This window comes from Suncus etruscus, chromosome 6, assembly GCF_024139225.1.
Source record: "Suncus etruscus isolate mSunEtr1 chromosome 6, mSunEtr1.pri.cur, whole genome shotgun sequence".
NCBI classification, from domain to species: Eukaryota; Metazoa; Chordata; class Mammalia; order Eulipotyphla; family Soricidae; genus Suncus; species Suncus etruscus.
The window spans coordinates 133133534-133161044 of NC_064853.1; the positions used below are offsets into that span (position 1 = coordinate 133133534).

Sequence of the window (27511 nt, forward strand, 5' to 3'; positions counted from 1 at the left end):
ATATGGTGGAAGTTCAAAAACAATGCAGAAAAGCCTTCTATATTCCTGTTCATTGCACTATTTGCAAGAGCCAGAATCTGGAAACAACTCAAGTGCCTGTGAACAGATGAATGGATAAAGAAACTTTGGTACAGCTACACAATGGAACACTATGCAGTTGTTGAGAAAAAATGAAGTCATGAAATTTGCTTATACATGGATGGACATGTAGAGTTTTGTGATGAGCAAAATGATTCGGAGGGAGAGGGATAGAAATAGAAAGGTCATACTCATTTGTGGGATATATTAAAAGGCAATAATATTCAGAAACAGTAGAGATGAGGGCCAGGAGTTCCAGTCCAGGGTAGGGAGCTTTCCATTAATAGTGGGGGAGTACAGTTAGGGCAGAGAAGGCACCAGTATGACAATGATACTTGGATATGATCACTGTAGACAAGAACTGGATGCTGAAAAGAAATTAAGTGATATGCTTGATATCCCTTTAGAAACAATACTGCAAATCACAATGTCTGAAAGGAAAAAAGAGAAAGATTGTGTGTGTTGTGGGGGAGGGGAATCTACCATAGAGGCAGGCTGGGAGAGGGCGGGAGGGAAACTTGAGACCATGATGGTGGAAAATTTGCATTGGCGAGGGGTGTTGTACATTATATGCCTGAAACTCAATCATGAACAACTTTGTAACTGTATCTCATGGTGATTCAATTAAAGTATGTATTAAAAAAAAGAAAAAAGAAAAGCCCTCTGCCTTTCCCATCACACATAGGCAGAGCCATAGGCAGCAGGGAAGGAAGGAGGGGTAAGGGCAAGATTAGATCATCAGTCTTTAGGGGACTGTAGCCCTACATAGGCTGGCCTCCTTGCCTCGCCCCTGGAAACAGCTGGTTGAAGCTGGTGGGGGTCCTGTTCCAGGCTGCCCCTCTGAGGATGGGGGGCAGGAAGTGAAGCATTCCAGGAGGAGCAGGACCCTCAAATTCTTCCCTTTCCCTACCGCTGCCCATCTGGGACTCTTTAAAGGCCACAGAGAAGGGAAGAAACCTGACTTGGAGTTCAGCTAGGAATGCTGGGATGCAGTCAGAGGAGATGGGGGGAGGAGGGGTGCGGCTCGGGGCCAGGTGGTGTCATGAATTCCAGCTTGGCTCGATCATTCCCCCATGATGTCACCTCAGGCCAATCCCCTCTGAGTGGAGGGTCAGCAGGCCATGTGCCCAGGCCTCCAAGCCAGAGCCCCTCCTCTCTTGCAATAGTTTGAGGAGCCCAACCCAGAAGCCTTGGGACAGTCATCTACAGCCAAGAACTACCACCTAAAAGACCAGGTCTGTTTGGGAACTGGAGGTACCATTGGGACCCCTTAGGAAAGGAGGGGCAGCAGGCCAAGCTCCATCTGAATCTAGCTGGAAAAACTGGAAGGTAACTCAGAGGGAGATGTGTGCAAAAGGCTTGAGTTTGAGGCTCCCTGGGCACTATTGTCTCAAGCACAGAACTGAGAGTAGCCTCTGAGAAAAACCACATGTGCATCCCCCACAACTAATAGGTAGGAAAAGAGAAGCAGCCAGGGCTGAGCACCTCAATGTCACCAGTTTGGGAAGTCCTCTTTATGGCAAGTTTTGGGCCCTGCAGTGTTGGCAAAGAGAAGTGGGTGTAGAACCACATCCCCATCCACAACTCCAGCAGCTAATTTGATAAAACCAGAGACCCTCCCTCACCTTTCCCAACCCATTGGGATCAGAGGCGGTCATGAAATGCTTCTGGGAAGGGGCCTGTCACTCTTCCTTCTGTGAAAGACACCCACACTGCAGAAGCAGAGATTTGGAAGGAGAAGCAGCAATGAGACAGGGCACCTAATGCAAACCCCTGCATCAAGCTGTGCCTGAAGCCCGAAAGGCTTCTACTTCTCGATACTCCGTAATGCCGGTTAAACAATATTCTATCTTGGTGCTGGATTTAAAGAGGAAAGTCAGTCCCTCCAAACTCTGCTTTTCCTGCAGCTTGATGAAGATCCCAGCCCTTACCTGAAGGTCGAAGAACTTGCTGTAGCGCCGGTAAATGGCCTCGGTGGAGCCGCTGGACCACGTGACCCGGATGATGTAAACCTGCAGGGAGAAATGGGGGGGGGGGGGGGCAAAGTGAACACAGTTGCTGGCAGTTTCCAGAGATGCTCCTGCTTCCAGTGCTCCTAGTACTCCACTGCCCTCCAGATGGCAAGCCCAGCCCCGACTGCGGGAGTGTGGGAGGATGGGGACCACAATCCTTGGTGGCTCTGAGCAGTCACAGAAGGGAGTCAGGGGTTCCATGAAGATTTCTAGCTGTCTGGGGAAAGGACCCCAAACTCCACCTATTCAAGGTCAATTGCATTTTTTTTTTTTTTTTTTTTTTTTTGGTTTTCTGGGCCAATTCAGGCGATGCTCCTGGCAGGCTCAGAGGACTATATGGGATGGGAGAGATTAAACCCGGGTCTGTTAAGTGCAAGGCAAATGCCCTTTTCACTGTGCTACTGCTCTGACCCCAGGGTCAACTGCATTTGTAAAGGTCTCCGGGACATAAGAAAGGTAGTGTGAACAAGTTAAGCCATGGAAGTGGGGGACCCTGCTTTCCATTAGCCCATTTTCCAAGATTACTTGTGGACCTGGTGTCTATGCAGGGCCATGGACCAGCAAGTCCCCTTGTTCCACGCAGGTAAACTGAGGCCCAGCAGCCTGCACATCCCTGTGGACATTCTGTCAATGCTGGATGACCCACTGTCTAGGCCAGAGGTAATATGGCTCCAAAAGCAGGACAAGGGGAAGTAGCCCCACAGATTGCCCATAGAGAAGCCACGCTGGGCTTGCACACATCCTCTCAGTGCTGGTCTAAGGTGTTTGGAGGCCTAGACGTGTTGTCTAGGGTCTGCCAGGCTGCTTGACCCCTGGACATAAAGTGGTGTTTGGGTGTGGTTTTTGCTTCTATTTTTTGTTTGTTTGGGGGCCACACCCAGTGATGTTTAGGACTTACTCATGGCTCTGTACTCAGGAATCACTTCTGGCAGTGCTTGAAGGACCATATGGGATGCTGAGGCTCAAACCCAGGTTGGCCACATGCAAGGCATATGCCCTCCCCCCTTGTACCATCAATCTGGCCCCTAGTTCTTGCTTTGGTTTTGTGGGTTTTTTTTTTCTTTCTTTCTTTTTTTTTTTTTTTGGTTTTGGTTTTTGGGTCACACCTGGTGGTACTCAGGGGTTACTCCTGGCTCTATGCTCAGAAATGGCTTCTGGCTGGCTAGGGGAACCAAATAGAATGCCAAGATTCAAACCACCGTCCATCCTGGGTTGGCTGCATGCAAGGTAAATGCCCTACCGATATGCTATCTCTCCGGCCCCAGTTCTTGCTTTGTAATGAGAATTCTGTCCTGGTCCTCTACTGGGGTTTGGGTCTTGGCAGGGCTTGTGCTGGGACAAGCATGTGTGCCTGGGGTTCCTGAGTCTGCACCCTCCCCACAGCCCTGGTTCCCATGGCAGCATCCTTCTCTCTAGTATGGAGAAGCAATCTTCTCAAGGAAGAAAGGGAGTAGGGGGGAGGGCGGAGGAGAACAGGGGCGTGGCAGGGGAGCAGAGGCAGCTGGCAGGGCTCCACAGCTTAACTAATGGTAAACATGATCCAGCCACTCCCCATGGAGACCACGAGTTGCCTGCGCTTCCCATCAGGGGCTCCACCAGCTCTCTGCCCAACATCTGGCCGATATAGGTCAGCATTCCCAACCTCCTTCTGTTTTGCAACTTGATGAGTTTTGTTCCATTTCTCGACACTCCTGAGCCTCTCCTTGCCATCCCTCAGAAATTTGCTGAGGAGTGCAGAAGTTCTCTATTAAAAGGAAAATAAATGGAGGGGCTGGAGCACTAGTAGAGAGTGTGGGGAGCTGGCCTTGCTCATGGCCCACCTGGACTAAATCTCCGGTACCTCACAGGGTCCTTCCAAGTCCAGGCAAATTATTCCTGAGGCAGAGTCAGGAGTAATCCCTGGGCTCTGCTGGGTGTGGCCCAAATAACAGGGGTGGGGGTGGGACACCTAACAAACCCATAATGAAGCTCATTCTTGGAGAAAAGCAAAGAAAGGCTTGGGGAAGGAGTCAGGCCATGCAGGACCTAGTGCATGAGGGTCCCAATGATTGATTCTCAACCCTCAAAGGGGTAGAAACAGCACTTGCTGGAGAGGGAGAGGGGCCTGGCCCCAGGATCTCCCAGCTCTCAGGTCTATCAGGACTCTCCAGATCTTGTGCTTGCCCTTCCTGGTCCCCAGTTAGTATGAGAATCACCCAGCTCAGTGACCAGTGTGGTGTGGCAAGTTGCCAGCATGTTTTTTCCCCTCTCCAATCGTTACAATTAAGTGGATGTTTGGAATGGGCCCAGATATAAGTGCTGGTGGTGTGAGCATCAGATAAGATGCTCTGGTCAATGGCTGTGCTCACTGCTCCCTGTTCATGAGGGATGCAGTAATGACTGGGCTCAGGAGGGTGGCAGAAAGAAGAGGGGTGAGCTTTGTCTTGGCAAACAGAGGCTTTCTGTGTTCTGGGCATGCTCCTGAGGGGGGGGGGTCACAGCCATCACTGGGAAGACATGCACATGACCACAGAGCTTTTGGTGGGGTCTTGGGAGCAGCCTACGCCTCCCAGTCTGAACAGGCTATTATGCCCAACAGGAAGTAGACCCCCTTTTTCATTGGGCCACCTTCAGTTATGCTCAGGGCTTACTCAGGAATCATCCCTGGCATTGCTTGGGGGACCTTATGGGATACTGGAGATCGAACTCAGGTCGGCTGTGGTCAAGGCAAGTACTTTCCTCACTCTAGCCACAAGAACTGTCCCTTTGCTGACCCACCAATCTTCATTTTCCTGATCTCTGGGGCGCCTTGCTGGGGTTTCCATGTCTGAGTCTGGGACTGTCTGGACATTTTCCCCAGTTACTCAGGAGAGGCCTGGCAGGAGACAAGCCAATGAATAGATAAATTGCCAAGGCTGAGGCAACACCTAGTTAAAACGCAGGTGCCTCCCTGTCAGTCTCTATGTGATGGGGACAGAGGTGGCTGAACAGTGCCCAGGGTACCGCTCCACTTTGGTTTCAGAAACTTCTAGTCTGGGAACAGAAATGGCTTTGTTGTAGTGGAGTGCAGCGGCAAGGGGCTGCCCCTGAGAAGAGAAGTCTACCTTTCACCCAGGAATTCTCCAGCCAGGCAGAGGAGGAAATGAGACACCACCCCACACCATCTTGCCAAACTCTGCCAGGGCCCCACCAACGTACCCAACTGCCCAGGAGACGGAATTCTTGGGGGACCCTAAGGTGGCGCTCAGTCACGTAACCAGACCGAAACAGGGAAGTTCCCTGTCTGCACGAATGTCAATGAAAAAAATGATTCCACATCCCCTTTATTTTATTTTTGGTTTGGGGCCACACCCAATGGTAATCAGGGCTTGGGCTCATGTGACATGGGGAATCCTGCACATAAAGCCTTCGTTCTCTTCCTGAGGATCCCCCCACCCAACCCATGATACTCTTCTATTCAACGTCACACTGACACTATTCAGGCCCTTCCTTTAAAGGAATGAGCTATGGAGGCGTTACAGTTGGAAGCTGCCACCTTGACGCTTGATGAATGTATTTCTTTATCAATAAAAAGCAGGGGGAGACTGTGAGAACTCCATCATGGTGTAGCTTGTGGAGGAAGACAGTAGCAGATGCAAGATCAGAGCCTGGGCACAGGCCTAGTTGGGCTCATCCTGTAACCTTGGACAGTCTCTGCCTACCACAATTACCACCTTCCAGGAAGGCTGGGGCCAGGCTGTGTCAGGAACAGCATCCGAAGTGCTGAACCTCGGGCTCCCTTGCCCCTAGCAGCAACGCCAGCCGAGCTCTGGCTGCCAAGCCCTGTCCTGGCGCACATCTGGTCCACAGAGATGCTGGCAGCTGGAGCTCAGGCTCGGCCCAAAGTAACCCATGGGCCACTTTCGAGGAAAACTTCCAGGGCAGGCTAGGGGGCTTGAGCAGAGGGAATGGGCCCTGGCTCAAAGTCTTCTCTCTTACGAATGGGGACCCCTATGTTGACCAAGGGCCTGTTTTAAGAGAACTGGATGGCCCAGAGGGGCTCCAGCTGTGTGGTCAGGCCAAATGGGGAAAGCTGCCGAGAAAAGCAACATCAAGGTGGGAGTCCAGAGAAATAGCTTAAAGGTCCAGAGCACGTGCTTTGCAAGAGGGTGCCCCCATGTACTGTCAGGAAGAGTTCCAACATCCCGTCCCCCAAATCAAGAAAGGGCTGATGAATCACATTGCTAAGTACAGTCATGAGCCATGGGGTGAGGTTTTAGTCGACATGGAACACTCATTCCATGTGGAGTCCACTAGACTCCCCCTGCTGGCAGAGTCATGAGGATGGTTGCGCAACCATGAAATCACTGCATGCAGGCAGTCCCAGCATGCATTTCTGATACTGCATATAGCCCAGCACTAAGCTGGGAAGGGCTTCAGAGTGTGGTCTCTACACAGAAAAAACAGGAAGAAGGAACTTTTTCCATCCAGCTGCTACCCGCAAGGTGCCAACACCGTGCAGACAACTTCCATGCCTTGTCCTAGACATAGCTTGGTACTAAACAAGATCACAAAGCATATGATGACTTGGGGGGGGGGGGGTTTAACACTCCACTGTTCAGGAGACTAAGAGGTGAGGGGATCCATCCCAGAACCCTGTGCACACTAGGTGTGTGTACCTGCCACCTGTGATAGCATCCCGCCCTCTCTATGATGCTTTCTTTCCAGCTGTTATAATAGGGAAGCACATCCGCATATCGTGGGGGAGAAAATCTCTGAAAAGCCATACTTTTGTTCATTTGCGGGGGGGGGGGGGGGAAAGGGGACACACAGGGTGTTAAGGTCTTACCCTTGGTTCTATACTCAGGGATCACTCTTGGTAGAACTCGGGGGACCATATGGCATGCTGGGGTGCTGGGGATTGAACCCCAGTCAGTGGTATGCAAGGGAAGTGCCCTACCTGCTGTGCTCTAGTTCTGGTCTCCAACTATGTTTAGATTGGGGTATTGTTAGTTAGGGGAGGATTAACACTTGGCAGTGGTCAGAGGCTACTTCCATGGGAGTGCTAAGGGGGGTCTCTTGGTGGTGCTGGAACTCAAACCCAAGGCCAAGAATGTGCATCTGCCCTTTGAATCATGTCCCCAACTCTGGATACAGCATTTCTGACTTGTTTGTTTGTTTTTGGGCCACATTCGATGGCACTCAGGGATTATTCCTGGCTCTGGCTCAGAAATCACTCCTGGTAGGCTTGAGGGACCATATGGGATGCCGAATATTGACCCCAGATTGGCTGCATGCAAGGCAAACACCCTATCCACTGTGCTATTGCTCCAGCCCCATGGACACAGTATTACTAAAGAAATCTAACCAGCCACTGTAAGACAATATGTATTTCCTATTTAATTACACCATCACCGACATATCAGCTATTTCCAACTCTGAATTACCACACCATTACACATGTATGTAAATCTTGGGGGGGTAGCTACTTCAGATTTAAGGGCTATACCTTAAATCTATGTGGCTTTGCTCTCACCAATTGGTTGACTCCCACTGCCTGTGACAGAGCATGTAGGGCTGCTTGTTTCAATGCAACTCCTGGACCAGGGACAGGATCCAAGAATTGGGATCACATGTGGGAAGCCTGGGTTAAATCCTCTGTACCACATGGTCCTCCAAGCACCACTGGGAGTGACCCTGGGCAATGTTCCACATGTGGACTCTGAACACTGGATGTGGCCTCTAAAGAGCCCCTAAAGAGCTGTGTTTCCTTAGCAAGGTGAGGATGATGATGATAGTAGCAATCAGAAATAACAGGTATGGGGGCCAGAGAGATAGCACAGTGATAGGGCATTTGCCTTGCAAGCAGCCAATCCAGGATGGATGATGGGTTCGAATCCCATATTGTCTCCTGTGCCTGCCAGGAGTGATTTCTGTGTGCAGAGCCAGGAGTAACCCCTGAGTGCTGCTGGGTGTAACCCCCAAAAACAAAAAGAAATAATAGGTATTGTTGATTCGGCACTGTTAGAAATGGCCACGAGCTCCTGGTGGAATAACCCTCAGAAGGTTCTAACTAGCATTTCAAAGAAGGAAAAACTAGGCACAGAGATACCAAGTTACTTCCTCAATGAGCCATCTGTTCTCTAGCAGGTCCCATGGGCTTCTTTTGGCCATTGGCTGAGCCCTCTCTATGTCCCTTTCCAAAATGACTTACAATAGATAAAGCACACACGCTCCTAAACAAGGATGACTGCAAAATGCTTTCCCAAACAAGTGTGACTATACATTTGCAAACACACACCTTTATTAAAGCAATCAAAAAACCTATCTGGGGACTGACCAATAATCTAATCCTGAGACAGCGACATGTATCAATGGTCTCCTGTCACCTAGCAACCACAGTGACGTGATGAGCCAGAGGGCTGTTCACACTAAGTCAGCCCCAAAGCACCCCATCTCCTTGTGACCCCAGAGTACGTATGCCCTTTGACCCAGAAGGGATTGGGTAGTTTGGCCCCCAGTTACCTCTCCAGGCCATATCATAGCTCTTGGGCCTCAACAAAACACTCAAAACAAATGGTGACTTGGGTGAGGACAAAGGAAACCTTACTCTGGCCCGAGACAGATACTGAACCCACATCTGTGCCACAGGCCAGCAAGCCAAGGGTGGCCTGAAGTCATGGGCTGCTGATTCACACCTTGGCTGGGATGGAGGAAATGGTGACGCCACAGCGTGGTCAGTCAGCAGGAACGGGGGTGGTGTGCAATTCTGCTTGGAGAGGCGGAATACTGCACATGGCGTCCTCAGGCCAAGGGCGTCCACTCACTGGACCCCATTTTCAGCCACACACTTCTTCCAAAACCTCAGATCCTCACATTTGTGAAACAGGCTAAGAACAGTTCCCAGAAAGCAGATATTAAGAGGTGTCTACCTGTTCAGGCTCTCCTTCTTCCACAACCGCACCCCAATCTCCTAAAACCAGACTCCCAATCCCTCCACTTGCCATTTCTGTCCCTCAACATCTCCTGTCCAATGGGCAGTCAAGTGATCCAGCTGAGCCAATGGGATTCATTCTTCCTGAACCAGGCCCCTGGAGAGGCTGAAGGGAGCCCCAGGGTCAAAGAAGCTGTCTGTGATGAGATCTGTCAGCTCACCTAGTCACTCCCACCTCCTACCGCCAGGTCCCTTCAAAGCTGCACACTGCACACTGCCTACACACACTGCAGCAGACTGCTAGAATGGTTTCATACTTTACAGGTGCTGATGTTAGTTCTTTTGTTTTTGTTACTTGCATACTAATCAATCCACCATAACTCACAGGCCCACAGAACCAGCTCTGTATCCACAGAAAGTATAAGGTGGCTAAGACCCAGGGAACCCTCCAAGAAATAATGGCTTTTTGTTTGTCTGTCTGTTTGTTTTGGGGGTCACACCCAGCAGCACTCAGGGGTTACTCCTGGCTCTGTGCTCAGAAATCGCTCCTGGCAGGCTCAGGGGACCATATGGAATGCCGGGATTCGAACCACCATCTGTCCTGAATCACTGTCTGTCCTGTGTGCAAGGCAAATGCCCTACCCCTGTGCTATCTCTCCTGCCCCAAAATAATGCTTTTTAATGGCAAGAAAGAAAAAACTATTGGAGGCAGTGCTGCTGCCACCATGGGCTGGGGTTCAGGCTTTGTGCATGCAGGAGGCCCAAATTCAATTCCCAGCACTGCAGGGTCCTTTAAGCACAACCAATAACCTCTGAGCACCTCCAGGTGGGATAAAAAAAAACAACCAAACAAAAGCTACTGTTGAGTTTTGGGCAGAAAATGAATGCTGAAGTTGAGCCAGAGTGATAGTACAGCAAGGGCGCTTGCCTTGCATGTGCTGACCCGGGTTCCATCCCCTGCACCCCATAGATTCTCCTAAGCCCGACCAGGAGTGCTTCCTGAGCAAAGAGCCAGGAGTAAGCCCAGATTGGCAGGTGTGACATCAAAACCCCAAAACGTTTTTAATCCCCTTTCTAACTTCACAAGCCCAATAGGCTTTCATTGTGTCCTCAAAGCTCTCCCTCCCTCCTTTCATTGTCCTGGTGCCCCCACATCTGTCTTATGGGCAGGAGATCTCTTGAAGCCTCCCATGTCTGTCTAGAGTTTCTCACTGCCCACATCACCCCCATTCCATCAAGCCGAAGTTGTATCCTCACGTCAGCTCATCTCAGTTACCCCCAGTGAATTCTACCTAGGACATCTGTCATGTAGGACCAGACTCAGACCTTACCCAGAGCAAGTGAAATCAAGCCTCCTATTCTTTGGGGGCTCCTGGCATGGTTTCACTATGTTCTTTTTGTTTCGGTTTTATTTGGGAGGGCTTTTGCTTTGGGGAGCCACACCCAGCAGTGCTCAGGGCTTATTCCTGGCTCTGCTTCGTGGTCACTCCTGGTCACTCCTGGAACACTAAGTGGTGCTGGAGATGAAACCCCGGTTAATGGCTTGTCAGGCAAGTGCTTTCTCTGTTGTTCTAGCTTTCTGGCACATTGTGTTTTTACTGAAAACAGAAATATGCGTTCACTGCAGCATATCTGAAAAGCAAAGCAAAGCACAAATCACAAACACACATACACACAGAATCAGATTTGATCAGTTGGACTTCTGTGCTCCGGGACATATATTCTCACAAGTGGACAGGGCAGACCTGGTTGTGGTTGATGTACAAATGAAACGGCTAGTTCGCTCTGTGATATCTCTATGACAGGCAGGCTCCGCTGTCTTGATAAACTGAGCTTAAAATTGACTTTGTTAATTTTCTTTGCTTTGGGGTCACACCCAGAGATGCCCAGGGACTACTTCTAGCTTAGTACTTGGGGGTGACTTCCAGTGTTGTTTTGGATGCCTTGCAGTGCTGGAGACTAGGGATGAAAGGTGCCCGTTGGGCTCTCTAGCCTCAATGCCGTGCTCAGCCCTCAGAAACCTCACGTGGAAAGGGCAGCGATCATAAGTCTCATTCTGAGGGGGACAGACCAGGGAACACTGATAGTTGACCAGAGATTGGGCATGTGGCCGAATGGGGACCTCTTGGCTTCCTTTCTGTCTTACCAGGAGTACAGAGGATGCAGTTCTGAAGGCCAGACAGTGCCACCCCTTGACCTCTAGACAAATGCAGGAAGGTCTATGTGAGAAAGTAACAGCAAAATCTGGTATCTGAGTGCCGAGTACATGAAAGCTGCAGCACAAATCGAGTGCAAACGGTAAACATGTAGGTATGAAAAATGTCGACCTCAGCAATAGCCGAGAAATGGAGGCCAGTTCCATGCAAGGCATGATCTGACACCGGCCTGATGGGCAAATATGAAGAAGCCTGATGACCTGAAGTGTTAGCAAGGCCGTGAGGGAGCTCAGAGACTGTGCCATGGATTCTGTGGATTCTGTGACCCACCTGGGATACACATGCAAGGGACAAGTGGGGCTGTCCTGAAAGTGCCCCTGCATATCCCTTCTACACCTCCTGTGAATCAGATATCACTTTAATATATCCAAGTACAAGGAAGGGGTACAGAGTGGTACATGAGGCTGAAGAAATAGTACCAGGGTGAGGATCTTGTCCAGTTGGATACCCAGTACCACATGTGGTTTTCCAGAACAACACCAGGGGTCACTCCTGCTCATAGAACCAGAAAGAACCCCCAAGCAATGGGGGTGCAGTTCATCCACTCCCATCCCCAATAAATAAAAATAAAAAGGTGTGTGAAATAAAAGCATGAAGGAGACTGGTGGCAAACAGTGATCTTTTGGGAGTGAGTGAGAGGAGGGCATGTTATAAGAAGTTGAAGTGACGGTGGTTACAGAACTCTAGTAGAATAGTTGATAAAATTTGCTTAAAATTCAGTAGGCCATACCTTACAAGGGGTGAATTTCACAACCCATAAAGTTGTTTAGATAAGAAAAATAATATCTACTAGTTTTAAAAATGTAAACAGAAAGTGCATGGTTCGGAGGACAGAGAATTAGCTTGTCCTCCAAGAAGCTCCGATTTTGATCCCCAGGGGTCCCTTGAGCACCACCAACAATGCCCTCCCAAATAAAGTAAGAAGGGAGTCATACGATAGTACAGCAGGTAAGGCACTTGCCTTGCATGCAACCAACCTGAGTTCAATCCCCAGCATCCCATAGGGTCCCTGAGCATTGCCAGGAGTGATTCCTGAGCAAAGACCTGTGTAAACCCTGAGCACCACTAAGTGTGAACCAAAAACCTAAAATCAATTTTATTTAGGTTTTTTTGGTTTTTGGGCCAACTCGGCAGCGCTCAAGAGACCACATGGGATGTCAGGAATTGAACCCGAGTCTATCCCAGGTCGGCTGTGTGCAAGGCAAATACCCCATCACTGTGTTATCGCTACAGCCTCTAAAATTAATTTTAAAAACTAAGTAAATACAGGTCGGAGAGAGAGAGCATGGAGGTATGGCATTTGCCTTGCATGCAGAATCCCATATGGTCCCCCAAACCTGCCAGGAACAACTTCTGAGCATAGAGCCAGGAGTAACCCTTTGCACTGATGAGTGTGACCCAAAAACCAAGCCAAACCAAACAAAACAAAACTAAGTAAATAGGAATGACAAACACCAAATGCAATCCAATGAGATTTGGGGGATGGAATGCATGGGTATTGGGGAGGGCACACTGTCGGAGGGAACTTTACATTGGCCATGTCTTATTACTTCTTTTGTTTTTTTTTTTGTTTTTGTTTTTGTTTTTTTTTTTTTGGTTTTTGGGTCACATCCGACAGCCTTCAGTGGTTACTCCTGGCTTGATTCTCAGAAATCGCTGCTGGCAGGCTCGGGGGACCATATGGGATGACGGGATTTGAACCATCATTCTTCTGAATGCAAGGCAAACGCTTTACCTCCAGGCTATCTCTCCGGCCCCTCTTATTACTTCTAAAAAGAGTAGAGATTGGGGCTGAAGCGGTGTCCCAAGCGGTAGGGTGTTTGCCTTGCACGTGCTGACCTAGGATGGACCGGATTCGATCCCCCCACATCCCATATGGTCCCCTAAGCCAGGAGCAATTTCTGAGCGCATAGCCAGAAGTAACCCCTGAGCGTCACCAGGTGTGGCCCAAAAACCAAAAACCAAAAAAAAAAAAAAAAAAAAAAAAAAAATTCCCTGGAGGTACTGATGTGTCAAAAGCAGGAACATGAGCTTTGTATGTGGGAACCCTAGACTCAGTCTCCTTCACAACAAGGTCTCCTGACATCCCTGGACATCCCTGCAGTAAGAAGTCTTTAGGCCCCAGTATTGCTAGGCATGGTCCCCCAAACAAGCAACTCTACCTTGGAGGGAAGTAGCTGTAGTCACAAGGTGCAGTAGATGGTAGAAGTAGTGTTCAGAGATACAATTCCCAGCCTGAAGTCACACAGCAGATGCCTGTAACTCTCAGGACTTTATAGTATCTCACAGTGCTCTCAGAAAGAGGAGGATACCAAATAGGGTGGCACTTAGAGCCCCCATTCCTGTCCTTCCCTTCCAGCATGTGTGTGTGTGTGGGGGGGAGGGGAATACAACAACTGGAGAATAAAAACTGGGTGTGGGATGTAATTTCTAGTGAGTTTAGACCTTCCAGATTTCCAGCCCCCAGGAAGAGACTTTTTTTCTGCTCTTGTAGACATAGCTCAAGTATCTGACACCCCTTGGGGCTGGAGTGATAGTACAGAGGGTAGGGATTCTTGCCTTGCATGAGACTGGCCCAGGTTTGATCCCAGGCATCCCATATAGTTCCCAGAGCTTACCAGGAGTGATCCTTGAATGCATAGCCAGGAACAAGCCCTGGGCACAGGCGGGTGTGGCCTCAAAACAAATAGAAACAAACAATAAAACTGTTACCCTTCTTCTTGGGATAAACCAAAAGCTGGCTGGCTGGAAGAGAGTGGAGTCCCTTTGAATCACGAGAGTAGCAAAAGCAGAGGCAGAAAACCAAGTATAGTGGTGAAATCCACCATGTGACTTTGGTTTATCCCTCACTCAAGAGACAGAGACATCACAGGGGCAGAGTGGCAGTCATCACACTACCTCCTCCACCATTCGGAAGACCCTAATCCCCCTGTTCCCCGGGTGCAGGCAGGCACCTCACATGAAGCTGGGAGAGAGGAAACCCTCTATTTAAAAGTGGCCGCATGACCAAGCAAGAACTGAGGCCAACACATGAGCCCAGAAACCAGGTCCGTGCACTGAGAGATTTTTGTTTCAATCTGTCTGGGGACGAATTGAAAGCAGAAAGACCTTTACCACCCTGGCAGCAACTTTTCTATAGGGAACTGAGTCTGGAGAAAGAAAAGCCACAGAGCAACCACAGGGGATAAAGCAATGGCATGTTTCTTGATTTCTCAGTGGACCGGGCTTAGTATGTGTACATGACCTGGGAAACTGTGAAACAGCAAAACAGCACTTTGTTTGGGGGCCACACCCAGCAGGACTCATGAGACCATAAGCAGCTGGGTTCAGAAGTCAGACCTGGTGGCCTGGAGAGACAGCATGGAAGTAGGGCATTAGCCTTGCGTGCATAAGGACCGTGGTTTGAATCCCGGCATGTTGTATGGTCCCCTGAGCCTGCCAGGAGAGATTTCTGAACATAGAGCCAGGAGTAAGCCCTGAGTGCTGCAGGGTATGACCCGAAAACCAGAAGTCAAGCCTGGTTTTGCCTCTGTGCACTGCTCTTGACTGACCTCAACCTTGGCTTTCTGGGTCTTAGCCTACTCATCTGTTAAATGGGCATGAGCCACTGGATCTGAAGGGCCAGAATAGAAAGAGGGACAGGCCCCTGGCGAGCTGACCCATGTCTGCTTGGCCCAAGTCTCACACTTCCTATCAAGGACATGCTGGGAAGAACCTTCTTCAAAGGTTCATACAACAGGCTCAAAGAAGAAACGACTGGGCAGCATTTTATACAGTTGGCCTCCAAATGTGGTAGGAGATGGGACAAGGTGAAGACAAGTGGGGGGCTAGAATTGAGGGTAACTTTGTTCTATTTATTATTATTATTATTATCATTAATTCTTAGAGGTGCTCAGGGCTCATTCTTGGCTCAGTCTTCAGAGATAACTCCTAGAGGACTTGGGGGAGCTTATGGAGAACCAGGGATCAAACCCAAGTCAGTTGTGTGCAAGGCACTTCACCCACAGGCTGTACTCTCTCCAGACCCCTAACTTCACTCTATTGAAAGATGCCACAGGTCCAGGAAATAGCTTCCTACCGTCTGGCCAGGCTGAATAACAGGCTGCCCAGCCAATAACAATACACGCTCAGCACAAGCAGTGTGCCCCGGGTCCTGGCTCCTTCCTTCCAGAATTCGACGGGCGGCTGGGGGAGGGGAGCTGAGGGGTCTATGTCGGGGGGAGGCGGCACCCGGAGATCCACTCTGGGAGAATAACGAGCCCGTTCAAAGCAAGAGAGCCCTCGGCTGGCCCTGGCAGGGAGGCCCAAAGCTGAATTTAAGCAGCCAACGCCTGCCTCCTGCTCTGCATTGTTCCCCACTTCTTTGTTAGAGCTTTTCTCCCTCCCTCTAGCCCTTTTCCCCTTCCTGGCTAACTTCTAGCAACTGGACACCGCCCCTTCTCGCCACCAGGGACCCCGGTGTCCCCTTCTCTCTCTTTCCTCCATAGGCAGAGGCCTCCCAGGAGTCGGCCTGCACCCGCACCCCTTCCCCCTTGCACCCAGAACCTCCGAGATGTCCCAGGGACCCAGGATTTGACAAGTCAGCTCTGGGGCACCGGGGAAGGCGATTCCCCACCTGTGGGTGCCCTTCGCTTCTTCTCTCCCACCTTGCAGAACCCTGCCCGTCCCGGTCCCCTTTCCGCAGAGTCCACCCCTCCCATCGTGGAGCCTCAGCCTTCCACATCTCTGCTGGCCCATTTCCCCCCCTGGGCTCAGCTGGCTGCAAAAAAGATCCCCCAGACACCTGGAGGAAAGAAAGCACAAACTTTGCCCCAAAACTCTTGGGGCTGAGGGCAGGGAGTGCGCGAGGCCGGCGTCACACGGTCTCTCTCCACGGCGCAAAGGTGCGAAGGCTCGAGCGGGACTCGACTGCAGGAGGAGGAGGGTCGGGCCCTGGCGCCTCGGGGGCCTCGGGGGCCTCGGGGGGCCTCCGGGGACGGCGAGGGGCCCGGGGCCTTCTGCCCCCGGCCAGGGTGCCAGTCGGCCGGGCCAGGGCCGGGGGCGGGCGTGGGGAGGGCGGGGAGGGAGGGGCAGGCGGCGCTGGGGAGCCGGGCGGCGCGGCCCCAGCCAGGCCCCGGGGGCGCAGAAGTGTCCGGCGCGGGGTCGGGGCGCGGGCACTCACATAATGCTTGTTGGGCACCCGCCGCTTCTGCACGTCCAGCACCTTCACTTCCACGATGCTGCGGCGCGGCGGCGGCATGGCCGCTCCTGCGCGGGTGCGGGGCTCGAGCGCGGACGGAACGCAAGGAAGGCCAGAAGCAAGGAAGAAGGAAGGAAGGGAGGAAGGAAGGAAGGAAGGAAGGAAGGAAGGAAGGAAGGAAGGAAGGAAGGAAGGAAGGAAGGAAGGAAGGAAGGAAGGAAGGAAGGAAGGAGCGCGGGCCCAGCACGGTGCCAGCCGCCGCCGCCCTCCGCTCCGCGCGCGCTACAGGCCCGGCCCGCGCCGCCGCCAGCTCCCGACTGGCCAAGCTCCGCCCCCGGGGAGACCACGCCCCTACCGGCAGGCCACGCCCACGGCACGCCCCGCCCTCCGGCTTGGCCCCGCCCCGCCCGCCACCGCCACCGCCGACTCGCCCGCTCCAGGCCACGCCCCTCCGCGCTGGCCACGCCACCGCGCCGCACCTCCCGGGGAGACCCCGCCCCCAGAGAAGCCTTGCCCGCCCCTCGGCTGGGCCCCGCCCCGCTCGAGGCCGCTAGCGCCGCCCCGCTCGCCCAGGCCACGCCCCTCCACGCCACGGCGCCCCGCCCACTTAAAGGGCCCTGCCGCACGCTCACTCCCGCGGCCCGCTCCCGACCCCGCTGGCCCAGGTCCGGCCCTCATCCGCCGCGGGCCTTGGTCAGGACGCCGAGCCTCCTCGGCCCGGGAAGGGCCTGGCGCGCCTCCGAGGACCGTCCGTCCGTTCACCGGCCCGCTCGCCGCTTCCCTCCCGCGCTCTTGGACTGCCAAAGCCCCTTGAGGTGGAGCGGCCGCCGGCTTCCAGGCCCCGGACGCCCCGGGGTCAGTGTCTGACCAGTCCAGCCCGGGGCTGCAGGGAGAAGCGGGGTCAAAGGCTCCGAGGCAGAAAGGAGAGGAAAGGCATGGCTGATGCAAGAGCTACAAACCCGTTTGTGATCAAGGGGCTTCAATAAAGATATTAATAAAAAGGAGATCTAATCCATGGTCTGGGCAGGGAAAATATGGTTAGAGAATTGCTCGTTTGTAAAGCAAAATTTATGACAGGTACATCCAGAATTCTTTATTTCCAGAAACATTCGAGTAAATACCATTTTACGTGTCTCTGTAAAACAAAAACAAATGCAAGAGCTAGAAGCAAAGAAGCTCGAAAAAGGGTGCCTGGGGGCTCCTTTGCTCTCCCTTTTGGGGGCGAGGGACACACCCCGCAGTATTTGGCATCTACTCTTGCCTCTGAACCCAGGAGGCTCACTACTGGCAAGAAAGACTCAGGGCTGGGCCCGGAGAGAGAACATGGCAGCGGTTCGAATCCCCGTGTCCCATATGGTTCCCCGTGCCTGCCAGGAGCTATTTCTGAGCAGACAGCCAGGAGTGACCCCTGAGCACCACCGGGTGTGGCCCAAAACCCAAAAAAAAAAAAAAAAAAAAAAAGACTCAGGGGGCCGAGGATGGAACCTGGGTCTGCTGCGTGCCAGCCAAGCACCCTACAGCTCTACCATCTCTCCAGCCCCCTTTAGGCATGCTTTAACCTAATGGGTGAGTGGAATCCTTCACTTTTCTCCACCACATGCCTCCTGGCCTTCTCTCCTCAATGAGTCATTTTCCAGAGCTGCTGGCAGGGAAAATTAAGTGAAAAAACTCCATGCCAGTGCCCAGCGTTTGTGGTAGGCATCAAAGATCAAACTCATGACCTCCCGCTTACAAGGCCGGAGCGTTCAACCACAAGCCAGAACCACACACGAACACACACACACACACACACACACACACACACACCTTGTGGGTGCCCGTTTTGGGGGTTTGCCTGTTTCACACATCTAGTTCCTACCGTGCAGGTTTCTGTGGACTTGGGAGAGAAGACAAAGGATTTGGACGTGTGCTTAGGTGCCCAGCTGGCTTCCCACATTTGTCACCTCAACTTCCCCAGGATTCAATCCTTCCTAATAAGGCAGAACCATGGGAGGCAGAGAGGAATGTATGAATCAGCTTCCTGGGTTTTCCCTGAAAGACGAGAGACCTGGCAAACCGCATCGTGGGTTTCTCTGTGGGCTTTGGCAGCGTTGGTGGCGTCGACCATTATGGGGCCTGAATAGCTGACTGGATGCATGGCTTACAGCCCAGTTTGGTTTCTTTTTCTTTCTTTCTTTCTTTCTTTTTTTTGGATTTTGAAAAGGCCATGCTCAGCAGTGCTCAGGGGTTAGTTACTCCTGGCTCTGTGCTTGGGAATCCCTCCTGGTGGTGTTCGGGAAACCCTTTGGGATGTTGGGGATTGAACTCAGGTTGGCTGCATACAAGGCAACATTATAGCTCCCCTCCCCTGCTCTACAATTGCTCTGGTCCATCTTTTTTTTTTATTTATTTTTGATTTGGGGCCCACCTTGCAAAGCTTGGGGCTTACTCCTGGCTCTGTGCTCATGGGCTTCTGGTGGGGCTTGTGGGGGCCATAGAGTGTATAGGTTCCACCTGCCATATCCTATCCAGGAGAAACAGGTCTGGAGCAGGGGTTACCGCAGGGAATAATCCAAACCAGACTGAGGGTGAATCATGAGTGGTCCAGTAGCTTTCTGTCTCCTTGAGTGAGAGAGCAAGCTGCCTGCCAGAACTGCAGTTTTTATTGAGTACAGAGACCACCTCAGGTGGAGGGGTAAGGACAAATAACCTATCCTGAGCAAGTCCTGTGCAGGTTTGCTTGAGACATGTAAAACAAAATGGCAAGTACGGGGACGGGGCAATAGGGCATTTGCCTTGCAGACAGCTGACCCAGGACAGGCCTGGATTCGATCCCTGGCATCCCATATGGTCCCCTGAGCCAGGAGCAATTTCTGAGCACATAGCCAGGAGTAACCCCTGAGTGTCACTGGATATGGCCCCCCAAAATTCAAAAAACAAAAACAAAAAGATTAGATGGTAAGTAGGAAAATTTCTGTTTTGGGTTAAACCAAGTTATAAACAAACAAATACAAAGAAACCAGGGATGATCTTTGTTTTGGGAAAAACCAAGTTGTAAATTGTGAACCAACAATAGAGGATCCTGGGGACCCAGGTCAGCCATGTCCATGCCCTACCCCCATTGTACTGTTTTTCCTGCCACAGTGAGATTTTTTTTTATTTGGGGCAGAGGGTTAGGTTTTGTTGTTCAGCCTCTTTTTTTGGTGGTTTTGGCCAGGGTTTAGGGTTGGAATAATTTTCTAAGAACCTGAGGAGTTTGCCCTAGTGGCCACACAAGTGCCACACATGTTTGAGGCCCCAGATTTGGTCCCCTCCAGAGCTCTATTAGAGCTTCCCAAGTCCCCCACATCTCTGCTCACCAGGCCTATGGGCTCTGGTGGCCAGGCTGTGCTTAGCCTGGGGAGCAGGCAGCCAGGAGGACTTGGGCATGGGCCCCTCTGGAGCCTCTGTCTCCCTACAGCTGTGAAGAAACCTGGCAGAGAGCCTTCTTTGAACCAGGGCAGCTTCCAGGAAGTCCTGCAGCCTTGGGCCTAGATTGTGGTAACAGAATGAACCAGGTAACACCTCATCCCCTTCACCCCAGAATTAGGATGCCCCAATGTTCAAACAGACAGTGACCCCAGAATTGCTTCCACTCGATTTTTCTGAAGGTGGCAGTGTGGGCCCTGGTTTGGGAGTGGAAAGTCTGAGGGAGAGTGTCTCATGACCCTCTGGGGATTCCATGGCCTCAGGCGCCTCTGCAAAATCTATGCTGAGGCTGGATGGATTCATCCAGGGTGGACCCAGGCCAGGGCACTGCTAATGCTGGGGCTGAGACCTCCTCTGGGGTCCAATAAACCTCACAGATGTTCATAATTGTGCCCTCTGGGACACAATTAGTAGAACAGCTAAGGTACTTTATAGGGTCCCCCATGCAGGGGGGGATCACCAGGGTGATCCCTGAGCATAGAGCCAGGAATAAGTCCTGAGCATCTATAGTGTATGTCCCATAATCAAAAACTATTGGGTTACTGGTCTTACCCTAGTCAATATTCTTACTCCACTCTAGGGTGTGATCTGGTCATGGATTATTGGATTCTTTCCTACTTGAATTCCTATCCTACCCTAACGTATGGCCTGGTTCTTGTCAATAAAAGCAAGAGTCTTCGGGCTTTCTTCACTAAACTGCACTCTTTCTTAGGAGCAGAAAGCTTGAATGGTTGAATTCCTTGCTTTAGTGCTAGATTTCCTGAACTTATTTATTTATTATTTATTTATTTTTGTATGTGTCATGAAAATCAAAAGATTTGGGCAGAATTCTCTAGCCTCACATTAAAATTTGCTGAGGCATGGCCTGATTATTCTAGCCTTGTTTTTAAAGTTCCTGAAGTGCTTTCTAATAATTCTGAAAGGCCAATAAAGGCAAATATTAAAGAGGCATTTCCAGAGGCTGCAGTGATGGTGCAGTCATAGTGCATTTGCCTCGCATGCAGCTGACCCAGGACGGACCACTGTTTGATCCCCCGGCATCCCATAGGGTCCTCCAAGTCAGGAGTGATTTCTGAGTGCATAGCCAGGAGCAACCCCTGAGTATCACCGGGCATGGCCCAAAAAATGCATTTCCAGTCATACCCATGGTTAAAGCCAAAGCCCTGAGGTTGGTGTTCTTCCAGCCCCTACTGGCACTAGATCAGTAGAACCTTGTAGTGGTTTCTCTTGGGGATACTGGCTTACAAAGGAATCAAATGATATTGAAATGGCCCAATCAGAAGGTGGAACTGTAGGTTTCTCACTCACTAACCCTCCACTTCAGCCTTTTAGAGAATGTGGTATGAACCTGCCTTTCCTACAAGGGATAGTTCTTAGTGAATTTATTGACAACACAGTATCAGAAACTAATTTTTTCCCACCAGGAAAATAATCAAACTTCAAACTATGATCGTTTGAATATGGATTATCTTGGTAGATTTGCTCAGAGTATGGTCTTCTTTCTCTGTTTTGCGTTGAATAACTTGGGACCTGAAGTGATGGTGGGTATGGACCCAACAGGACTTTAACGCTTAGCAAAGACCTGTTTGAGTGCTTCTCAATAATTACAATGGAAGATGTGGTTTGATGAGACTTATAAGAGTAAAATAATAGTTTAGATCACTCTGGAAGGAGGGTTGCAGGCACCACATTATCTTATGAAATGCTAATAGGGAAAGGAGAGTACACAGAAGTAAATAGGCAGGCAAGACCACACTGTGCTGCTTTAAAGCTTGTCAGGGAACTCACATGATGGCTTGGGAAAAGATTGACTCAGATACTGAGTTCAAGGATAGCTATGCAAAGATTACATGCATACAAAGCCACATGCATAACTTGTGGGGAAATTGACAGAGGCCATTAAAAGGCAGGTTACAAATACGAAAATTTGGAACTGGAGTGATAGCACAGCAGTAGAGTGTTTGCCTTGCACATGGCCATCCTGGGATGAACCTGGTTCGATCCCTTGCATCCCATATGCTCCCTCAGCCTGCCAGGAGCAATTTCTGGGCACAGAGTCAGGAGTATCATCTGAGCACTACTGGATGTAGCCCCAAGGGAAAAAATGAAATACAGAAATTCAAAATTTCTTGACAAAAACCTTAGCCTTTTACAATACCAGTGAATATTATTAGGCTATGTTACACCCAATTAGGGAGAGAGAAGACGTTATGAGATTTCTACTTCCTGTAGAAATGCTGGGACTTAGAATTATCCTCCATCCCCCACCATGGCACCTCTAACAACATATCTGTTCAGAGGCAAACTCCAGGAAGTCAGATCAATGCTTTTGCCCAAGGAAATCACCTGGTCCTTGCCCGAGGTGTGGCAAGAAATTTCATTGAACAATGACTGCCATCAGTATCTAACTGTCTCCCTGGTAACCAGCGGGGAGGGGTCCAAAGCCTATCTTGTGAAGTCACATTAAGTATGGCAGTATAGGGCATTTATGAAAACAATGCAGGTCACAACTTCTTTTTGTACCCTCCCCCTCGAAATCAAGACTTAATCTACCTATCTTGGGAAACTGGACCAGAGGCCAGTCCCTGGTCTCTCAAAATCAGGGAATCTTTTCATCAATAGTTCAGCTTCCCAGTTCAGACCAAGAGAACTCTGCAGTTTAAGCTCATTAGAGATTGCAACTTCAGAAAGCTGCAGTTTAGATATTCCCTGCCTGGAGGACTTGACCCTCCTTCCAGATCAATACCCTTATAAGATTAGGCATAACAGGGCCAATCCCTCAAGGGACTATGGGGGTGATTTTATGAAGAGGCAGTTTAACACTCAAAGGAATAATAATCCACCTGAGGATTATAAATTCTGACCATGTAGGGGAAATAATAATTCTCATTTCAGTACCCACAGTCTGAACCTTTAAGAAAGGTGAAAATAGAGGCCAGAGAGATAGCATGGAGGTAAGGCATTTGCCTTGCATGCAGAAGGATGGTGGTTCGAATCTGGCATCCCATATGGTCCCCTGAGTCTGCCAGAAGTGATTTCTGAGCATAGAGCCAGGAGTAAACCCTGAGCGCTGCAGGGTGTGACCCCAAAACTGAAAGAAAGAAAAAGAAAGAAAAAGAAAGAAAGAAAGAAAGAAAGAAAGAAAGAAAGAAAGAAAGAAAGAAAGAAAGGAAGGAAGAAAGAAAGAAGAAAGAAGGAAAGAAAGAAGAAAGAAAGAAAGAAGAAAGGAAAGAAGAAAGAAAGAAAAGAGAAAGAAAGAAAGAAAGAAAGAAAGAAAGAAAGAAAGAAAGAAAGAAAGAAAGAAAGAAAGAAAGAAAGAAAGAAAGAAAGAGAGAAAAGAAAAAATATAGCTTAGATTTTTTTCTTTTGGTTTTGTTTTTGGGCCACACCCGGCGGTGCTTAGGGGTTAGTCCTGGTTATCTGCTCAGAAATAGCTCCTAGCAGGGCACGGGGGACCATATGGGACTCTGGATTCGAACCAACTACCTTAGGTCCTGGATCGGCTGCTTGGAAGGCAAACACTGCTGTGCTATCTCTTCGGCCCCATATAGCTCAGATTTGATTACTTCCTTATGTTAACCTGGAAAATCAGAACGCATCAGGAAAGGAGTCTTTGGAAGTAACTAATCCTGAGGCCTCTGCATTTATATCTTTTATATATATTTTTATATAGATAGATAATACTGCTAAGCTTAAAGAGGAAAATTCAATGTTAATTCTTGAAATTCAGGGCAAAAATTTTGAAGGTTTGTTTGATTTGGGGGCAGAAGTGTCTGTCTGTGTGTGTGTGTGTGTGTGTGTGTGTGTGTGTGTGTGTGTTTTAAGAGCTTGGCCTTGATATTGGGCCCTACAAAAAATTCAAAACAGTTTGGAAGGGATAGGAGGAGTCTTGCCTCCAAATTCCATTCACCAATGTGCTTAGGTATTTGAAGTACACAGTCCCAGGACTTCCCAGCAGGAGAATGGGAGGAAACTGGCCTCTTCTGCTGATTGATCAGGGGTTGCTCCTGGCCATGCACAGGGGTCTGAATTGAGCAAGGCATCAAAGTGGCCTCCAGCCTGGGGCCTGCCCATTGGACCACCAGCCTGCCTTGCTAGGGCACTGCTGATTGCCTATGAAGCACTTTGACTCTCTCCCTTTTTTTGTTTCCTCTGCCCCTGATGAGCCCGGCAGCTAGGCAGTAAAACAATTCACTGATGCCAGTGAGCTATAGACTGGCTCAAAAAGATAAGAAACAGCTGTATGGGGCGCTTTTCCCTGCTTCTGTCATTGTGGGTCACTGTCCCTGTCCTTGAATTGTCCATGGTCAGGTGGGCAAGAAAAGTTTCTTCCAGCCCTACTCATTGTTTCATGTCCTCTCTAGGCCAATGGCTCCTGGTGTTCAAATCCCACCTGCCTTGCTGTCTGCTGGGCACAGCTCTTTGCCATCCCTGAGTTTAAGGGAGACCCTGAAAGGGAGGTAGAGGGAGGTTTCTCTAGCACAAGCAGCTTAGGTCACACAGCTAATGGAAAAGCTGGAGCCAGGATGGAACCCTGGGTCTGACATCTGTGCCCCCAAATCACCTATGAGCTATGCTGGAGCAGCAGAAAAGTCATACTCCTTCACCTTCCAGGAGATGCCACTGAGGTGTGGAAACTGTCTGAAGTTGTTTTGTTTTGTTTTTTTTTTTGGGGTTTTGGGTTTTTGGGTCACACCCGGCAGTGCTCAGGGGTTACTCCTAGCTGTCTGCTCAGAAATAGCTCCTGGCAGGCACGGGGGACCATATGGGACACCGGGATTCGAACCAACCACCTTTGGTCCTGGATCGACTGCTTGCAAGGCAAACGCCGCTGTGCTATCTCTCCGGGCCCTGTCTGAAGTTTCTGATGCCACTCTTATCTCAGCTCATATTCTGGTGGTCTGTTTGTTTCTCCTTGAAAATGTCTTATCCCACAAGGATGGGGGTCTTTGGGAGAAGTCTGGCCCATCAGGGTCTCAAAGCTATTTTATAGCCTTGAGCCAGCAAACAATGACAGAGCTAAAAGCAACATTAATCTTTACCTGACTATTTCCTATATTTCACAAGCACATACACCTGTTTCAGTTTTTTTTTATTTATTTTGGTTTTTGGGCCACACCCGCCGGTGCTCAGGGGTTACTCCTGGCTGTCTGCTCAGAAATAGCTCCTGGCAGGCACGGGGACACCGGGATTCGAACCAACCACCTTTGGTCCTGGATCGACTGCTTGCAAGGCAAATGCCGCCGTGCTATCTCTCCGCGCCCCATACAGCTGTTTCTTATCTTTTTGGGCCAGTCTATAGCTCACTGGCATCAGTGAATTGTTTTACTGCCTAGCTGCCGGGCTCATCAGGGGCAGGAACCTGGGAACTGCAGGACAGTGAATTTAGAAATCTGAAGCTAACAGTTGTTGCATAAAATAATTAGTGATGGTGCTGGATGGCGATGGATGGCGATGGATTCCTTTCTGCCACCCCAGGCCACATGGCTCTGCAACTCCATCCAGCCGGCCGGGTCCCAGGCCCAGGTGAAATCATTCACTCACACGCAGGCTTCAGGAAGAATCATCTTTATTCATGCCCTTGCCACCACAGGTGTGTGGCCTATGTCAACCTTTCAAGCACAGCTATATTTTGCTAGCCCTGCATCTTATTTCCTGTTAGCCATCTTCCCTTTGGGCTCCATGCGGCCAAAAGATCCAAAAGCCAGGAAGCCAAGCCGGGCCAAAAGAGAAACGGCGCCGTTTCACCTCAGAACCGTGGGCTAGACAGGGTGGCAGACACGTGCTCCGAGCTGGAAGAAAAGGGCCTCATTCTCCATCCCTCCATCAGTCAACCTCTTCAGGGGCTGTCCTGCTACAACAGTGAGGTTATAAAACTATGAACTTACTATTACTTGTTAAAACTATAGAAGTACTAAAAAGAACTTCAACATGTTCCCCATTTCTTTTCGGGTCATCTATAGGAATCATCACTATAAACCATTTTATCATACTATTGTTGTCTCAGAACTAGGAGTTGTACAGTCTATCTGTCTCCCAACATAGTCCACATTCCATATTCTTCAAGCAAGAGTGGAAATTTCTCTTGTTGAGCAAGCTCAAAATTGAGAGCATCTCTCTCTCTCTTTTTTTTTTTTTCCTCTCCAAACCGCTACTTGATCTTGAGAAGAAAGAAAATGTTCTGTTTGCCCCAGACTCAGATGGCTCCAGTGTTTGGTGGAGGGAAAACCCTGGCTTAGGTGGTGAGGTGCCCTATCCTATACCTGAACCCCAGAAACAACCCTAGTGGAAGATGCTAGATATAGCCAAGGGTAAACCCCTGCACAGTTGCAGCTACATGGAGGGGAAAGAAACTAGTTAAGCTCTGTATCAGTGTTTGGGTTCTTGAACACCTCTTTGGGGTGGAAGTTTGCTCCTGAGGCTGATGTTGAACCAGTAGAGCCCCAGACTTGGGTTTTAGCCTTTTTTGCAGTCAGAAGGGAGAGAACAGACCTTTGGAAGGGGACCATCAATGCCCCTGAACCTCTCTATCTCTCTCTGTCTCTCTCCATCCCTCTTACTTCTCTTGCTGTCACTCGACCTTAGGTGGCTAATGATTCTGAAAAGTGCTGCCTCATGGAGCTGGAGAAAGGCCTGGCATTGTAGGCAGAGGAATTTACCAAGCTAGGGAGCAGGCCAGAATCCAGTGGTCCAGTGGGGGATGTAGACACATCACCCTCACTGCTGCAGGAGATTAGCTTCCTGCAGGAACGGCTAGTGGCTACCCAAACGTACCACCAGTAGGAGGTGGCCAGCCTGAAGGAGATCTTCAAGAAATGTTTGGACATACATTCACCTGAAGGAGATCCAGACTCTTCTGGCCACCATTGAGATGCTCTCCAAGGAGAATGAGTCCCCGAGAAGCAAGCTGGAGAAAGCTTGCCAGGAGAAGTCGGACATAATTACCTGTGGAAGTTCAAATTGGAGATGGCCATTGCTTCCCACCAGCAGGCCAGGGGCGAACTGAAGGCTTTTTTTGACCAGGGCTTGGGCACCACTGGAGACTCAGCCAGAGAGATGAGGGTGAGACGCAGATGGACAGGATGAGTATCAAAAACCAGTACGAGGCATAGCGGTAGGCATATGTCAGCAAACCAGACCACTCCACGCTTAGCTGCAGATGGTCATTCAGGAGGAGAACAGCCTAGAGGCTACCAGGTTTGAGCTGGAGCAGATGGAAGAGCAGCACCAGGTGGAGAGGGAGAGGGAAGACGACTCGAATGACGTGCAGGAGCCCAAGAAGAAGGTAAAGGAGCTAGAGGCGCTTCGTGTTCTATGTGGCCAGCAAGGCCAGGTCATTGCTAATCTCACAGTGTGGCTCTGGGCCAACAGAAAAGCAGCTCTCGGTTCTCTGTGCTCCAGAAGGCTCTTTCCCAAGGTCACTTTGCTTAAAAAACAGTCTGAAGCCATCACAGAATATTGAAAAGGCAATAAGGACACTTTAAAAAGTTCTTCACCTGAGGTAGGTGTGATGGTACAGGGGCTAGGATATTTTATTTATAAGCTGTTGAACAGACCTGGTTAGATCCCCAGCACCACAGATGTTCTCCGGACCTTCATCAGAAGAGATTACTAAGCACAGTGCCAAGAGTAAAGCCCTGAGCACAGAGCCAGAGGTGGACTACCACCTTCCCTCAAGTAAACTAAT

The 27511-nt window shown here is 50.1% G+C and overlaps 1 protein-coding gene across 1 annotated transcript in view; it reads right to left on the reverse strand.

Annotated features, from left to right (window-relative positions):
* Window positions 1–16670, reverse strand: part of SH3PXD2B (SH3 and PX domains 2B) — a 50001-nt gene extending 33331 nt beyond the window's left edge. The window contains exons 1-3 of the mRNA XM_049776114.1: window positions 16564–16670; window positions 16360–16453; window positions 2010–2090 (exon numbers count right to left, since the gene is read on the reverse strand). Of these exons, the coding sequence (XP_049632071.1) occupies window positions 2010–2090; window positions 16360–16437 (159 nt within the window). The 5' untranslated portion in view covers window positions 16438–16453; window positions 16564–16670. The remainder of the gene's footprint in view (window positions 1–2009; window positions 2091–16359; window positions 16454–16563) is intronic.
* Between the last annotated feature and the right edge of the window lie 10841 nt (window positions 16671–27511).